Source organism: Macrobrachium rosenbergii, chromosome 56, assembly GCF_040412425.1.
Source record: "Macrobrachium rosenbergii isolate ZJJX-2024 chromosome 56, ASM4041242v1, whole genome shotgun sequence".
NCBI classification, from domain to species: domain Eukaryota; kingdom Metazoa; phylum Arthropoda; class Malacostraca; order Decapoda; family Palaemonidae; genus Macrobrachium; species Macrobrachium rosenbergii.
The window spans coordinates 77,583,844-77,602,419 of NC_089796.1; the positions used below are offsets into that span (position 1 = coordinate 77,583,844).

General features: G+C 39.9%; 1 protein-coding gene and 1 pseudogene across 3 annotated transcripts in view; one reads left to right on the forward strand and one right to left on the reverse strand.

Moving 5' to 3' along the window:
- The window catches only part of LOC136836385 (gastric triacylglycerol lipase-like), a 53,119-nt pseudogene extending 49,115 nt beyond the window's left edge, over positions 1 to 4,004 (forward strand).
- The window catches only part of LOC136836384 (protein FAM185A), a 279,836-nt gene continuing 262,669 nt past the window's right edge, over positions 1,410 to 18,576 (reverse strand). For all 3 annotated transcript variants that reach the window (XM_067100580.1, XM_067100579.1, XM_067100578.1), the window contains exons 4-7: positions 17,408 to 17,607; positions 15,034 to 15,214; positions 8,061 to 8,193; positions 1,410 to 6,403 (exon numbers count right to left, since the gene is read on the reverse strand). In XM_067100580.1, coding sequence (XP_066956681.1) covers positions 6,193 to 6,403; positions 8,061 to 8,193; positions 15,034 to 15,214; positions 17,408 to 17,607 — 725 coding nt within the window. In that variant the 3' untranslated portion in view covers positions 1,410 to 6,192. The remainder of the gene's footprint in view (positions 6,404 to 8,060; positions 8,194 to 15,033; positions 15,215 to 17,407; positions 17,608 to 18,576) is intronic.

Genomic DNA, 18,576 nt, shown 5'->3' on the forward strand with positions numbered 1-18,576 from the left:
CACTGAACCTCAAAAAACCTAAGATTTTTGCCTGACTAATAAAGACCATCCAGTTATTAGTTTTAAGTTTATTAACACTTGAATTGCTTGTGAAAATAAGAAGTGTAGTATCTTTGATAAAGCTGTGCACAGTATTTCATTTTGACACCACAGCATGAGAAAAAACAATGGCCAGACTTTGGCATATTTTCATTATTTTGTGTCCAGAATATTTAACATGAGAACACAATTTTTTTTTTTTAGCCTTTTTGGCTCTAACACTAGTAGAATTGGTCTGTTTTTTAGATTAAATATTTACTTTGAAATAATTCTAATGGGTGGCTATATTCTTCATTAAGTGAGTAGCACTGACTAGTGAAGAATATTTTTCATTACTGCAGTCTTAGAGTCTGTTCAGATATTCTTGACGTGAAACCTCAATGCATCTTGTGTGTAGACAACAGCTACATTGTAAAATTGCTTATCTTCAGCCAAGTTCAAATTAGAATAATTTTTTGATTTCTTTCAGGTCGATTTCAACAATTTGATCATGGCAGAATAGAAAATATGAAAATGTATGGTCAACCAACACCACCAGAATATGATGTTGCTAAGATAAAAATCCCCATCACATTATTTTGGGCTAATAACGATTGGCTTACGAGTCAAAAGGTATGTATGTGAAACTTTTGTACAATATTGATTTTTTTTAAATAGTCAAACATTTACCATGCATGCTTAAATGATTAGCCAAGAGTTGGAGTGAAGAAACAGGAGCATTAGGGTTTTATTCTAGTGGAATAATCTGCAGCGTGGGAGAACCCTCCAACTTGAGTTCTTAAACATCATTTGCAAACCATGGCATGCTAGCAGTGGAACAACCCAGACTCCTTCCAGTGCTACTTGATGCAAAGGGCTTCTGTGAAATTCCTCTACTCATTATCCAGCCCTCCTTTTCATAGGTCTCTCAGATATTTAAGAACAATGATAATCAGTATTGGTTCTCGTGTTCATTTAATGAGATTAAAATGGCAAATCAAGCAAAGGGCAGGCTGAATAAGAACTAAAAATCAAATAATCAGAGACTGTACAGTCATGCTCAAATCTGAGCCAACATGATTTTTTGTATCGTCCAAAATTTCAGACTCAACGTAACGTTGCCAAGTAGTGTTAAGCTTTTTTCTTACTTCCAATGTAATACATGTTGACAAGTTGGTGAATTCACATCTAGTACCATTTTCCCTATGGTTATATAAATATGATCCCTTTTAGCGCTGTACTTACGCTTCTCTTGTTGCTCCAAGACCAGTCTCAACTATTTTTGATGAGGCTTCCTCTGCCATACATATCTTTGTGTTAAGAGTGATCCTTTTAGGTTTCATAGGCCTTAATCAGTCATAGGCTTATAATGGCAAGTAAGAAGAGGCAGATTCAAGGTATTCTGATTTATTGACACAAAATCTTTTGACAGGTCAAGAACTCTTGCGAGTGTAAAAGTGGCATTTGACATTAGGGAAAATCAGAGGGATGTCTATATACAGTCAGATGTTTTCTCACACCTGAGGAATGGTTAACAATTCTATATACAGTTTAGGAAGAGATTTCACATACATATGGTTAGAAAGCTTGCAATGTTATATGTACATTAGTAATAACAGTTCTAACAAGGACATAAAGTATCTTCCGAAAAATGAATAAAAAGACTGAATCAGGAGCACTGGATTTGTGTTTCCTGAGAGAACAGTACTCTGTGTCACTTAGATTTTGTTTTGAAGTGAGGATGCCCTGAAGAATTTTCTCACCAATGGGTATCTGTTTCTTTTATATGTTCTCTCATACCCATGGGTGGGACATATCGGCCTTTGCTTCTCCTGCCTATAGTGATTTCCTGGCTAGTCTAAAGTTTTATTTATGCTCTTAAGGCCAGTTCCTCATTGTGGTTAACTCTTCCATGAACAAGGTTGTGGCCTCATGAGTTGCCACTTTGCCTGTGGACTCTGCTGCTTGTTGGTGTTTCTTCCTGCTTAGATGCACGCCTTTCAAGTTCTTGCCCCTTTGGTTTTGGCCCCTTTTGCATAATTGTGTGGTCACTGTTTCCCATGTACTTGACTGTCCTGGCTTACTTGTCTTCTGCTATGTATTTTGCTTCTTGTTCCATGTGCTCATTGATACTGTATACTTGACTGCTCCTGTGTATTTGGCCATGCCTATGTACCTGCCCCATTTTTGTAACTGGTTTTCTGTATTTCACTATTCCTGCTAACACACATGACCTTTTGTCTGACTGCTTCATTGTTGTTGGTCTCAGCTTACCTCCTGTTAGTCCTACCAATCCTGTGTATCTGGCTGGCACAACTTTGGGGGCCATGGAAACATCAATGTTCTTACCCATTCCATTCTCCTCTGCTGTATTCATGACCACTGCCTACTCAGCTGGCACAACTTCTGATGCCCAAGGAAATATCAGTGTGCTTGACTATTCCATTCTCTGCTGTTCATATGTGTTGGTAACAATATTCTTGACTGCCTCTTCCTCAGCTGTAGTCCTGGTGTTCTACTTGAAAGGGTTCTCTTGCAATTTCTTTTGGTGGTTCCTTTCTTCTCAGTGACCAGTATAATTCAAGTGGCCATAATTACAATGAGCATTATTTCTAATACCCTCTTCCCCTCCCCTTACTCTTTAGATAAAGGGTAACAGAGGAATAAGAGAAGCATATGCAGTGTGGTTTCTTTTTCTATATATAGTTGGTGCAGTTTGATCTGTTTTGTATAGAGAAGGTTATTTATGATTAATGGGATTGTGTTTTATTGTGAAACTAGTTATGAATTATAATTATAGTTTCTTCTCAACAGGACATTCTCCACTTGGAAAACCAGTTGCCCCATTTAAAAGGAAGTTATAAAGTCTCTAATCCTATTTTTAGCCACCTGGACTTCCTATGGGCAACTGATGCAAAGCCCCTCGTTTATGAGAAGATTTTTGATGCTCTCAAAGACACTGTGGATGACAGTGTATGAGGGTAAATATTGCCATAAAACAGTCTTTCTTTACATATACACAGCAACTTTCCACCGATGTTCACATTTTGGCACCTTAATAATACTGAAGTTTGTGGTGGAACAGAAGTCTGTGTACCTTTCACAAGGATCTTTGAGTATAATTATTATTTGTATATTGTAACTAGGATGTTACATTTTACATAGATGCAAAGCATGTAAATATCACATACGTTCAGGCAAATTGCTACAATATACAAATGATGGTTCATTGTTGATGAACTTTCCTATTTCTTATTTATTCTTGTTAATTGTTGATTGACAATACTCAGTTCTTTAATTTTAAACTTTATCATTTTAATTTTTTAGACTTCAAAGAATCAGCTGTCATTGTGTCTTCTATAAAGCTTGTCTGGCATAATTTTAAGGTAAATTTTCAGTATTATACTTTGTAAAATAATTGTATTTTATGTTATTCAACATATGTCTCTCTGCAAAAACTACTTGTAAATATAAATTCTGTGCATGGAATGAATACCATAATTATAATAATACAGTTTCATATATAAGACAATATAACTGGCACATACAGTACTAAATTATGTAAATATGTTTGAGGTGTAAATACTGTAAAAAAGTATACTGTGCTATTTATATATGCAATATATGTAGCACAAGTATACATTCATCATTCAGTTTCATGCTTGTATATAAATTCATTTTACATTATTATGATCATTTTCTTCTGTAAAATTTAAATTACAACAAAACCCAAAATTTTGCCAATACATTACAATAATATTATGATTTTATAATGAAAAATTATATCACAATCTGTAATTAAATCTAATACACTGTACCTGATTTTTGAAATATGACATTTTACTATCTGATCAGTTATATAGATTTACCAGTCATTAATATCCAAGCATTGCAGTACTGTACAAGCCTAATGAAGTGCATTTATTTGATCAAATGTCTATTTTCAGAGTTTTCTTATGGATTCTGTTTAATATATACCACATATAGACATTGTTTTACTTTCCCTTGGCAGTTAGATTTCTTGAAACTATTTTATAGATTACAAAGATGATAACTTGTGACACACACTTGACCACTTAAAGCATAATGAAATATAAATAAAAGTAAGCACTGACCAATGTCCTGAAAGTCTAGAATCTAGTGTCTGTAAGCTCTACTAAATTATATAATCATCTAGCACTGTTAACATTCTAAGGGACAGACAGATTAAATGTTGAGTAATGAACCATGAAAGTCAACAACAACAACATATTGCTGCCTTCTGGTTTGATGGTTAGATGCAGCTTCCTTAGCCTTATTTTAATTCCACATTAATCTTTTTAATTTCATGTTAATCTTTTTGGGGCCATCAAACAGTCAGGCAAATGGAGTATGGCTGCTTGCCTAGTGTAAGTTTCATCATTCATCCACCAAACTGCATTTTTCTCAACTACATTTTGTCAGTGATAAAATCATTACAAATATTTGCTGAGCACTACTGGCAACCCTCACTGTCTGTGGAATACTATATAATGCTGACATGAGTTTATCGGAGGATCCTAGCTCTTTCTACCAGTGAGAATACAAAGTTTTTTCTGGAATGATAGGTGAAAACTGATATTACAAAACTTAAATACATGAAATACATTACCATGTACATCCATTACAATTTTAACAATAACTGCCTAGATTTGCATAATAAACTTAGATCACCCATCATACTTATTGAATTCAGTACCCAAAGAATTAATTTAACAAAACAATGTTTTCCAAAGTAATCAATGATCATAGCAACCATCTTAAAGGAAAACTTTACACTCATTCTCTAATCTGACACTACTTAAAAGACTATTGGATATCAACTTTTGTCCATTTCAGCCCATCAAAAACAAGATTAGTCAGATTGCATAAATTTTCATGATTACACATAAGTCACTTGAATAGTAAATTATCAATTACAACAACAATAAAAACAGTTATCCAGATGCATAAGAAAAAAATGCAACCTACACACATGTATGTCAAGGGGTCAAAGGTTGGCTGAACAGTATCTTCTGCTTGGAAATGTACTGTATTTAAGGGAACAAAACTGCAATCAAACTCCTCCCTGGTTTTACAACAAAATGCTTGTACAAGAAAGCAGACAAATATCAGCATTAAAACAAGCCAACTAAGTCTTGGGCTGGTCAGCATACAAAACAAAGGAAGCACACTTAAACCATACGTTTCAAATAGTTTTTCAGTGCACAAGAATGGCTTTATTCTCTGCCTGTACAATATATTTTATGAAACAGAATAGTGCTCCTAATTCCAGAGCCGCAAACCACACTGGGATAAATCTATACATTACAAGTTCATAAAGATCTACAACTTGTGAAGACAGCCTTATTTCACTGTTGTATTTGTTCCCGGACTTATTCTTCAAACCATTTTCTGGTGAAAAAAGAAATTACCTACTCCAGAACAAAATGCTTTGGAGCATAGGCTGGGAGCCCTGGAAAGCTAGGACAATCATGTGTGCCGTACATATAAAGATGACAGGTAATGAATCTAGTTAACAATGACAATACAGTATTGGAAAGTGATATGAATTACCTACAAAAATAACATACAATAGTGAATATATGAAAACTCCTATTACAATACTATCAACTGCTCTTAGTAATATTGTAAACTAAATTAGTGCCATCATTCATTCCTAGACTCACAGTGCTTGACTTGTTCCTCTTTGGAAAGTGAGCAAAAACAAAAGGCAGAAAGTTATGTACCTTAGGCTGAGAGTAATGTCCCAAATAGCTTTTAATACCATAGAAGGTGCAACTCACTGTGCACTAGGTGGTATCCCACATTTAATTACAATACTTTGAAGACTACTAAAAGACTAGCTGCACTGGAGGCTTTTGTTGATTGTAAATGTTACCTTTACCATCTTTACCAAATGAAAGCATATTTAAAGTATGACTGGTTTCCATGAAAACATTATGATGATATAGAAGCAGCAGCATCACTTTGAAATAAATATTACAACACGAGTAATTGTACATTCACAAAATAAATAAATGCCTTACCTTTTACAGTGTAAAGAATAACTACTATCTCACCACACAATCTTATGCCTACATTTAAGATAAACCTAGGCCGTGCAACTGCTATACACCGACTACACCAGATTTCAAATACTTTCATTGCCTACCACTACAAGGCTGATTTTATGCCAAGAGCTGAAAACCAATCCTGACTTTTCAAATATGCTATGCCTTTAAGTACAGTAGCTATCAAAGTACTACCTTCTGGATCTTCATTTCTTTTTATGGTGAAAGTCTGTTTTGTATCGGCACACAAAGAACCCTTCATCAACACTTCATCTGCTATCTCTAGTGATGGTGCAGTTACTTCCAGATTGTGCCTGTAATTATCAAAAATACTTTTTACATAATATTGGGCTACACTATGTCTGGATAAAAGTTCTTGATATAAATGTATAAGTGTAACAAATTTATAACAATAATAATGGGTTAATATAACTGAAGAGCTTTTTCCACAAGTGTAATAACATTTTTCACAACATGCTTTTGGATGATTTGAAATGTTGGCAGCCTACAACCTAACATTGAACCCAGATATTGACAAAGTGTAATCTAGAGCAAAAGACCATGTGTTTACAATAAATGTTATTCATAAACAGCAGTGCATAATGTATTCAGGCACATGAAGAGAGGTGATGCATGAAAAATCCCAATGAATGTTCCCAACCCAATTTTCAGTCGATGAAGTGATGCCATTTTCATTCTTTTTCGCCAAATCTGGAGAGAGAAGGGATGGCAGGAGGGCACTAGAAATTAGGATTAATGGGTCTATAAAAATGTTTAATGCAAGAACATAGTTTGCTATAGCCTGAACCACCATTTAGGAGGGCAGACAAAGCAGATAAGGTCAAGAAAAGGAGGATGTGGATAATGTAGCTGCCAGAAATCCAGTTCCGAAAAAAAAAAAATGTTGGGAGCTCGAAATAAAAAACTCTAGGAAGGAAGAGTTTCCATAAGCAACGAGTCACAATGGCATAGCCTAAGGGCTCCTAAACTAGGATCCTCAGCCCTCTGGGGGTCTGCATGGAGCAGTCCAGTGGTCTATAATGTGAGGAAAGAAATAATCACCTGCAATTACAAAAAATTACAATTGTATGGATAACAGCTGATGTTCTGCACAACTACCACTTATACTACAAAGGACTGTAATAATGTGTAAAGTGTAGTACAGTATATATGATATAATAGTTTTATTTGGATTGCAAATTTATAACACAGATAAAGCGACTGGTGGCAAAACCTTTATTTTCATATTTTGAATATCACTTTTACTTCCTAACAGTTATGCATTTATTTTGTAACTGTTCCTTTGTTATGTAAACTTGGTTTTACATATCTTAAATAAAGGCAAGATAATTTGAAAATGTAAATTTTGTCTGGCAACAGCCATTTTTAAGTTTATATTCTTGGCACAATTACAAGGTTTGTTTTTCAACTCTAAGAGTAAGCTCTTAAATGCTTTCTATTCTGTAAATTATATTACTGGTAACACGTCAGCTTAACAGACTTCTGTTTTTAACTACATTATTATCATTATTTCTCACTATGCAACCATTTCAGATGTGTTACATTTTTAAATATAACTCTTTAATTGAATGGTAAGTGTAAAGTGCAGGTTAGTTAGGTTAATAAACTATATGGGATTGCTGTTAGCTGTAAGATATCTATAAAATATTCAATTGCACGCTGCTGTAATATATGGTTTTTCTTAATTAACAGACTATGTTCCTTATCAGAAAGCCAGACCCATAAATTGTCTCTTGAGGTGCAACTTTACACAAATTTCAATACTTATGTTTTATATAACTTTGCACTTGTTTTATTATTGATTTTTGTATTCCAATGGCATTTTAATATTTGTGCTGATTGGTGTAAAGTTGTCAACTTTTATTTTTCCCTTTTATTAAAAAAAAAAGTAGGAAAATGCCATGAAATGAAAGGACGTAAGTGAGGTACAATATTAATATAGTTTGTTACCTTGGGTCCTCCAGGATGGAAATGTTCATATTGCCTTCGTTTACATGAAGAGTGGAATTACTTGTGACTTCAGTAACCTGCACTTTCATGTTGCCCTTACCAACAAATCCCGCAATCTGGCCATGAAGCCCACCTGAAAAGGAATAGGGATAGGAACATAAAATTTAGACCAAAGACCAAGCACTGGGACCTATGAGGTAATTCAGTGCTGAATACATTGTTGTAACAATTGTTAAGAGAGGGCAGAGAATAAGATGGAAGAGAATATGGACAAGGCATGGTAAATAGAACAAAGGGGTTGCAGCCAGAGGTCGAAGGGAGGCTGCAAAGAACCTTCAGTAATGCTGAAAATGCACCATGTGAAGTGTACTGATGGTACTAACCCCCTACGGAGCCCCACCTGAAAACGGGAAAACCAACTAATCATATGTCTGAAAATGATATTTTAATGATAAAATAAAGTTTGTTCATACTTACCTGGGTAGATATATATAGCAGGCCTCCAAGTCCGGACAGAATTCAAAACTTGCGGCACGCAGTGGGGCCAGGTGGTTAATACCCATTCCCGCCGCTGGGAGTAAGGCGGGTATCAGGAACCATTCCCATTTTCTATTCAGGATTTTCTAGTGCCACTGTCTCCTGAGGGGAGGAGTGGTGGCACTATGATTATATATATCTGCCACAGGTAAGTATGAAACTTTATTTTATCATTAAAATATCATTTTGTTCATGAAACTTACCTGTCAGATATATATACAGCTGAATCCCACCATTGGAGGTGGGTAGAGACAGAATAGGATTTAGGAAACAAATAAATGTAGGCGATTGACGCCTTGGTTCCTTACCTGTTAGCATAGCTGACTTCGAGGTTACTGTCACCCAAGCCTGCTTCTGCTTTACTAGATTCTCCAGCAAGGTAGGGACCTATAAAGCTGGTGAGATCTAGATGACCTGTCCACGGGGGCGTGACCACAATGGGACTAGATCATATGACCATACTGAGAGGGAAAAGGAGCAACAACCAACCACCTGACCGAGCCTATCTAAGCCATTGAACCTAACATAGGCTAAAGGATTGGGACGTCCACATCGGTGGCCACCCAACAACCGAGAATACAAAAACCAAGATTAAAAAATACCACCTAACCCCTAAAGGATAGGATGAGTATTGCCCTCTTCTCCCAACATTGTGTCTGCGGAAACGTATGGTCCCAGCTTAAGAACAGTCTTCAAAGTTGACTTCACATCTCGTAAGTAATGAAGCTTAACACTGAATTACTCCGCCAGAAGGTGGTACCCAGAAGATCGTTAAGAGACATGTTCTTCTGGAAAGCCACCGAAGTCGCGATGGCTCTCACTTCGTGAGCTTTCACCTTAAGAAGCCTCATGTCACCGTCTTGGCAGGAAGAATGAGCCTCTTTGATAGTACTTCTTAAAAAGAATGACAGAGCATTCTTGGACATTGGCAAGTCAGGTCTTCTAACCGAACACCACAGATTGTCCGACGGGCCTCGGCTTTCTTTCGTCCTGGCTAAGTAGAATTTGAGAGCCCTGACAGGGCACAAGACTCTCTCTGATTCTTGTCCAAGAATCTCCAAATCAAACCTTTGATTTCAAAAGTCTTGGGCCACGGGTTTGAAGGATTTTCATTTTTGGCAAGAAATAAAGAACTTAGGGAGCAAACGGCATTAGGACCCCTAAAGCCAATGTGCTTGCTAATAGCCTGAACTTCACTAACCCTCTTCGCCGTCGCCAGAGAAGTTAGGAAAACCGCCTTTCTAGTCACGTTCTTGAGAGAAGCAGAAGACATAGGTTCAAAAGGACTTGACATAAGAAATTTCAGGACCACATCTAGGTTCCAAGGAGGAGTCATGGGCCTAGGAACCTTAACAGTTTCAAAGGATCTCAAGAGATCGTGAAGATCCTTGTTGTCGGCTAAGTCTAGGACCCTGTGTTGGAAGACTGCCGACAGCATACTTTATAGCCTTTAATAGTAGAGACTGCCAGTTTTTCTTTCTCCTGAGATGCAGAAGGAAGTCTGCTATTTGAGGCACAGAGGTCGTGGTCGAGGAAATCCCGCTGCTCTTGCACCATCTCCTAAAATTGGCCCACTTCGATTGATAGACTGAATTAGAAGAGGGTCTTCTGGCACTGGCGATAGCCTTTGCCACTGCTCTCGAAAACCCCCTCGCTCTTGCCAACTTCGAGATAGTCTGAATGCAGTTAGACTCAGAGCGGGGAGGTTTTTGTGGAATCTTTGGAAATGGGGCTGCCTGAGAAGATCTACTCTCAGGGGGAGTGTCCTTGGGAAGTCCACAAGGAAGGTCATGACCTCTGTGAACCAATCCGCTGCTGGCCAAAAGGGGGCTATTAAAGTCATCCTTGTTCCTTCCGACGCTGAGAATTTTCTGATCACTTCTCCCAGGATCTTGAAGGGAGGAAAAGCGTAAAGATCTAGGCCTTTCCAGTCCCAGAGGAGGGCATCTACTGCTAAGGCTCCTGGATCTAAGACAGGAGAGCAGTAAAGAGGAAGCCTCTTTGTTCTGGACGTCGCAAAGAGGTCCACTAGGGGACGTCCCCATAACCTCCACAGATCCAGACACACCTCTTCGTGAAGGGTCCATTCCGTCGGCAGAAGTTGATGCTGCCGACTGAGAAGGATGTCCGGATATTCTCCACGCCCATGATGAACCTCGTGAGAATTGTGATCGCCTCGAGCATGAGTCCAAAGCAGGATCTCCTTTGCCAGGTTGAACAGGAACGGGAGCAAGTACCCCCCTGCTTCTTGAGGTAAGCTAAGGCTGTGGTGTTGTCGGAATTCACCTGAACAACCCGGCCTGACACTCGATCCTCGAAGAATTGAAGGGCTAGATGGATAGCTCCTAATTCTTTGAGATTGATGTGCCAGGACACCTGTTCCCCTCTCCAGGTGCCTGACACTTCTTCCCCTCCTAGTGTTGCTCCCCCATCCTCCTGGACGCTGGGCCGGAAAACAACACTAGGTCGGGGCTCTGAAGACGTAGAGAAACGCCTCCTGCCAGTAACAAGGGGTCGAGCCACCACCTCAGGTGAGTCTTGACAGACGGAAAGATCTTCAAGGTCTCTTCCAGGTCCTCCTTGTTCATCCAGTTCTCCGCTAGGAAAAACTGGAGCGGCCTGAGATGAAGTCTTCCCAGGGAAACAAACTTCTCCAGCGAGGAAATGGTCCCCAGCAAACTCATCCATTCCCTCACCGAGCATGTTTCCTTCCCAGGAGAGACGAAACTTTTCCAAGCAATGTTGTTGACGTTTTTGGGATGGATACGCCCGAAAAGCCACTGAATCCATCTGAATCCCCAGATAGACGATGGACTGAGTCGGGATCAGATGGGACTTCTCTTTGTTGACTAGAAGTCCCAGGGACTTCGGGTCAACTCCAATGTCGAATTTAGGTCCTCCAGACACTGAGCTTGGGAAGAAGCTCCGAATGAGCCAATCGTCTAGGTAAGTTAAACGCCGGATCCCCGCCAAGTGAAGCCACCTCGCCACATTTCTCATGATCACTGTGAATATCATGGGAGCTGTGCTGAGACCAAAGCAAAGAGCTCGGAATTGAAGACTCTTCCCCAGTACAAACCTCAGGTACTGTCTTGACTGAGGATGTATGGGAACATGGAAGTATGCGTCTTGTAAGTCCAGAGAGACCATCCAATCTCCTGGTCTTAGAGCTCCGAGAACAGACTGGGACGTTTCCATCTTGAACTTCTCTTTGACAATGAAGCGGTTCAGTCTGCTTACGTCCAGTACAGGTCTCAACCTCCCGACTGTTTCGGGACTAAGAACAGTCGGTTGTAGAACCCCGGAGAGGCTAGATCCTGAACTGGCTCCACAGCTCTTTACGAGCATCTGCTCCAAAAGATCTAAAAGGATCTGTTGTTTTTCCCAATGGTAGGAAGGCGACAGATCCTTGGGTGACGCATACAAAGGGGGTGGCGAATCGAGAAAGGGGATCTTGTAGCCTTTCTCTAGAACTTCGACGGACCAAGAGTCCGCCCCTTTCGCTCTCCAGGCTCCCGCAAATGAAAGTAGCCTGGCTCCCACAGGTGTCTGGAGGAGTTGAAGATCACTTTCTGCCCCTGGGCTTCGATGGGGCTGCTCCTCTGGAAAAACCTCTCCCTCGCGGAGTCGATTTCGAGGAAGAAGCTCCTCCACGAAAGGGCTGTTTCTTCTTGGAGGACAGAACTGACGAAGACGTAGAAGGGACTGAAGGACGTCTAGACGAATGGGCCAGAAGATCCTGCGTGGCCTTCTCCTTAAGACTGGAAGCGAGGTCCTTGATTAAAGGCTGGGGGAAGAGATGGCTCGACAAAGGGGCAAACAATAATTCAGCCCTTTGTGACGGCGAAACTGACTTGGAGGTGAAATTGCAGTACAAGGCCCTCTTCTTCAAAAGACCTGTACAAAAATGGGAAGCCAGTTCCTCTGAGCCATCCCTGACGGCCTTATCCATGCAATTCAAAACACTGGATAGCTCCCCCAGGCTGATCGAGTCGGGGCTTCTAAGCTTGAGGTCCAAAGCACCCAAGCACCAGTCTAAGAAGTTGAAAACTTCCATAGATCGGAAGAGTCCCTTCAGATGATGGTCGGTCTCGGACATCGTCCACTAAACCTTAGCAGTCGACAGTAGGGGCCTCCTGGAAGCGCGACAAGGCTGGCGAAATCTCCTCCGAGACGAAGAAGGAACTCGAGAACCGACGTCCTCACCTGTCTCATACCACATGCCCGCCTTACCGCAAAGCTTAGAAGGAGGAAGGGCAAAAGAAGTCTTGCCTTGCATCTTCCGTTCCTCCATCCAGGCGTTAACCTTCTTGAAGACCTTCTTCGTAGCCAGTGAAGAAGTCATCTTCACAAACCCCGGCGTTCTCCTCGCTTGGAAGAGGCAAGCTGCGAAGGAGGAGAGAGAGGAGCCGAGGGTTTAAACTTATCACCGAATAAGTCCTTAAGAAGACCGTTAACACCTGGTAGTCGGAAGACGAGGAAGCAGAAGGTTGATCAAAACCCGCAGGCTCTGAATCGCCAGAGACTTCTCCTTCATGAATGGGCGAACCACGAGAATCACAAAAAGCTTTCAGGGAACGAAGGCCTTGAGGTCCGATACGGAAGAGGGATTTACTTTTCCCTGCAGGATCAGAATGCTCTGGGCGTCGACGAGCGACTAAAGAGGCGCCCTGGCGGCGCCCTGAAGAGCATCCGATCGGGAGCCCAACCTAGCGTCATGCTGAGCGTCCTGCCGAACATCCTGTGCGGCAGCGAGAGAAGCGCCCTGACGAGCAGCTAATGAAGAGTCCTGGATAGCTGCTTTGCGGCGTCATGATGATGACGAGAATCACTAAAGGGAACTCGTGAGCTGTGAGGACGACAGGGCGAAGAAGCAGGAGATGGTGTTGAAGAAAAAGGAGCAGGAGAAGGGGACTTCCTGGACTTTCTTAATGGGAAGCCTCAAGTCCTTGCGATGATGCGGTTCTGATTCCTTCTTGGCAAGAAGAGAGGCCAACTGACGCTGCATATCTCGTAAGATACTCTTGGAAGGAGAGGTCTCATATCCAGGAGGAGAGGAGAACCTCACGGGAAGAAGAGGGGCGAGGGATGCCTTCTTCTTCCTTACAGGAGCAAGAACAGCTCTCTCCTTAGAGCGACTGGGGCGCCGCAAACGCCCTCCTCTGACGACGTTCTGGTCCTCTTCTGTGGCGGAAAGCTTCAAAATCCCGCGACAGACGGAGAAAACTGACGTGAAGCGTCTTCTCTAAAGCTCCTCTTCAGCGGGCGAGAGTCCTTACGAGAATTCCACCCCCTCACGAGGGAGGACGCTCGGAGGACGAAAAGCAGTCCTTAAGGATACGAGCGAAGCACGATCCTTGGCAGCCTGGGAAGTGACAACAGGACCTGCCGAAGGGCGCCAGATCGGTGGGAAGCCCCGTAACCCTCTTACGGCTTTCGACATGCCTTCTCCCTGAGTCCTGGGAGTCTGACAGAGGTCCAGGCCTAGAAGCATTATGGGGCCGATCTGACGCCCCTCCACGACACTAGGGGAACACTACACTGCACAGCACTTTGTAGCTAAGACACTTTGTTTTCTAGAGCACGGATGGTGTTCATGATCTCCGTCAGGGCCAAACCCCGCAGACACAACCTCAGGGCCCGAAGGCAAAACCACAGGGACAGGTACAACAATGTCTGCATTGGGGTTATCAGGTGAAGAAATAGAACCCTGACTCTTACACACACTCCTGGAGGAAGACCTCCTGATCCTGTCACGCTCTAACTTACGAACATAGGAATCATACAATTTCCAGCTCGCATCAGACAAAGGCTCACACTCTTTGCAGCGATCATTGATCAAACATACATGCCCCTACACCTCATGCAAACTGAGTGAGGGTCTACCGGCCTTCGGTAGCCTCACCTTGCACTCACTCACACAACATACTCGAAAGCTAGCAGAACTAGTACCAGACATCATTCAAGAGCAGTCAAAAGCAAAATCATAAACAGTCCACAAAAAGCGTATGCCAATCCACAAGCCAAAGTCAAAACCAAAAGTCAATAGAATACTCAAGTGGAAAACTATGCAAGTTAACGAAATCAAATAAGTTTTCCTAAGATTACTTTGTAACTAAAATTCACAAATTATGGCAAATTCATTAAGAACTGACAAAAATACAAAGCCTGAAGTAATTCACATTCCATAAATACAACCCTCCAAACTTACTTAGAAACAGTGCTTGGTGTGCATGCATAGGACAGGAACTGAGTTCCTCTGCTAATGAAAAAGCTCTTGGTTGATTGGAGGGATACTCAAGTTGATAACAAGACTGACTACTGATGACTGTATCAATTGCTAACACCACACCATTTGAGGATATACTGTACGGAAGTAACTTCTTTAACAAAAATCTCACAAAATAAAATGAAAAAACATGAAAAATTCACTTACTTATAGAAACATTGCCTTTCCTTAACACCAGATCAGTACATCCATGAAGATTCTTAAGACATATATTCCCACGGTGTGCAGTGATTTCCCCTTGTGTTATATAAGAAGAATCAATAGTAGTTTCGAGTTCTTCTGCATCTATGGACATAGCCATTCCCTGGAGTCTCTTAGCAGTAATACTCTGGATGTAAATGAAATCATGAAATACAATAAAAGGTAGTCAATATCAATTATGATGCTTAAGCATTTTGAAAATCTTAAACAGAAAATTTAAAAATGACTTTGAAAGTCTGAAAATCTCAATTATAAACATGAAATTACTGAGGAAATTACTGACAATACAGCTATCAGCAAATAAAAATAAAGCAAGAAAGACTTAACTTCTGTACATCCTCAGATGAAAAGAAAAAATTTTATTCTAAACAAGGAGCTGCTGACAGAAAACGCGATTTGCAAGAAGAGTGTAATGTCAGATTTAAATAGCAGCGCTCCTCATAAAAAAAACACAACTGATTACAACACGTCTAATACTCCAAACAGCAGTAAGGGCAGTAAAAGTATGAGGTGACATTAATTTCTGCAGTTAGGTTAGCCATAATTTAGCTTTCTGATTTACACTGCTGTTTATGCAAATGTTTACTGTACTCAAACATTTATAGCTTTTTCTCTTCCCCTTTTTAAAAATGCTTCTATTCTATGCAGTCTTGCTACATAAATTAATAGCCTTTTTGTACCATATGAATCATCTTTATCATTATTTTTAGATCAAGTTTTCTCTTTGCTCTCATCTGTATTGTTTCCTATGAAATTTTCCACAATTTGGGTAATAAAAATACTACTGTAATGACTGTCATATCCTAACCTGAGCCTTGAAAATGAGGGGAGAAAAAATTGTTTAATCCTAAAGGATGTGACACACACACCTTAATAAAAAAAGATGGAAACTAGGGTCAACAGAACCAAGGGTGAGCAATAAGATGATTACCAATCAGCCAAAGATAAAGGTAAGATGTGGAGGCCTGGCTGGTGATAAAAGACCACCTGAAAAGAAAAGGGATCTCTCTTTCACTCCAAAAGAACAATGACTGAAACTCAGAGCTTTATAAAACAAAATTGGTTTCTTCATACAAACCCGTCACTCATATATTTGGCTAACACTTGTGTTAGTCTTCAACTTAGACACCATTCCTGAATAACAATTTGAAGAGGATCATCTGGTGAATGGTTGGCAGCTTAGTGTATGCCCACTTTAGGACTATGGTCCCAGTAGGGTATTAAGTTCAGCTGTATTATGGAGATATATGAGGGCAGTGGGTGGGACAGCCATTACAAATGTTAAGTATTAATCAGGACAGCAAAGGTTTTTTGGTTGGCAGCCATGGGAATTCTGTTTACGCTTTTGGGAGGTGCTGCAACCTTTGTTTTGGTAAGTTGAGGGCAGGTGAGAGAAAAGACAATGGGGCAATGGTGTGAATAGCATTAATGTGTTGTGTAAAATGTTGGGCTGTGTCTTTTCTGTGGCAGTTGTTGAAGAGAATTAGCCTCCAGGTTTTTTAGTTTAGCATAGCTATCCTGGGTACAGCAGCCTTGGAGGATACCTTGGGAGAGTTGTTCTTATTGCTGTAAGGATAAGCTTAGTGTGAGAATGTTTGGTACAACTGTCCTGGCTGTTGCAGTGTTAGGTTAGGTGTGGGGATACCTGATCCTGGTTGTTTTGGCATAACCTAACTGAACCAAGATCAGGAAGGGTACATAGGATGTAAATGCCAGTCTCAGGAACTTCTGCCTAACTTGTAAAATTCTGATAATACTTAGAATTATTAGTCACGGAATTTTGAAGCTGTGCTACTTATCAGACATATACAGCATACAGTAGTCCAATACCTGAATTACACCTCAGAATTTTGGGGGTTAACTTATACGGTTGCATCAACAATACTTGTAGACTATTCAGTGATTATTTATCATCTGTATATGAATACAGAGCTGTAATTAATGTACAATATCAACTTTAAAGATACAGGCAAGTTGAGGGTAAGACAAACTGAGAGATGATAAGAATAATGTAAGAGCAGCGGAAAGCCGTACGAAACAATATATTTTCATTATGTAAGTGAACCAAATGCAGAGTAAAACTAAAAGGTCTTGCATGGTATTATGGCATTAAAATAAATCAGAGGTAGCTTGCTAATTGTATGGACTTGTTTAATATGTGTTTATGTGAAAACAAGTGGAACTTATGATTTTTTCTTCAAATCATTTCGGAAACCTTTACATTATAGATAAATTGCTTTCAAACTAGAACCCAAGGAATGCAATACTGCTAAGTAGGTTTTGTAATCTAAAAAATTTACAGAGTGTTTACGATACTTACAGTTTTTTTTGCATTTACAAAAAGATTTCCTTGCAGTGTCCCATCAGCAATGATGGATCCCATCTTAGTGGTTATATGAATATTATGACTTTTGAGCCCCTTTGTGTTAATATTGCCATTAAATGTATTAATGGTTACTTCGTCTCCTTCCATTCCATAGATGTGTACACCAGCATCATTAAAAAGTTTTATTTTAAGATCTGAAAGTGAAAAAATAGACTAAAATTAACATTATATCAACTTTAACTAAGAGATGTCTTTGCAAATGATACATAAATTCAAAACCAAGAAAAATCTTCCTCAGGAATAGGTAGTTCTATTTTTATTATGAAAGTCAGATACTTTGTTCAGATAATGTTGAACTATAGTAGAATAAGACTGTCAGTCTGGTTTCATCAACAACTGAAGCAGTCTCTATGATGACAGAGTACTGGAGCAATTATTTAATGGGCATTACAAAGGCAGAGTGTACTGAAAAGACATTTTAAGCTAGTGGTGTTATTCTACCATAACACTAGAGCTGGAGTGAAAGCGATATAATAAGTATATCAGAATATTTTGAAATAAACTTTGGTGTCCATCAAAGATCAATACTGAGCCCTTTGCTGTCTATCACAGTAATAGAAGAAGCAATAAAGGCATCCAGTAAATGGCATCCCTGGGAGCTGCTTTGTGTAAATGACCTAGGTGTTTACACCACAATCTCAGGAAGGGATGGTGGAAATGTTTTAAAGGTGAAAAAGTGGAATGGAGAACGACTGAAAATCAACATAACGAAGCTGATGATGAATGCAAGGGAAACAAAGGAAAGAGAACAATCAGAAAAGTGGCCATGTGGTTGTCATGGGAAAGGTGTGGGGCCGAACCCTGTACAGTACTGTGTACTGAATGTAACAGTAACAGATGAGGTCACAAGAGGTACTCAAGAATACAAAATATCTGAGTATGAGACTTTCAATGCCCAAATTGCATTACAAGAGCAAACAGGGAAGCAAATGGAGTCGAGATGTCATGTATATTGTTACTGTATATCCAACTGACTGGTTCAAGCAAATCATCAGAGTAAAACAGAACAAATTAGTACAGTAATGAAGAACTATTTGTAATTAAAAGCCTTCAAAGATGGGTGGTGTTCACAGAAAAAAATACTGTCCCAGGAATCAGTTCTG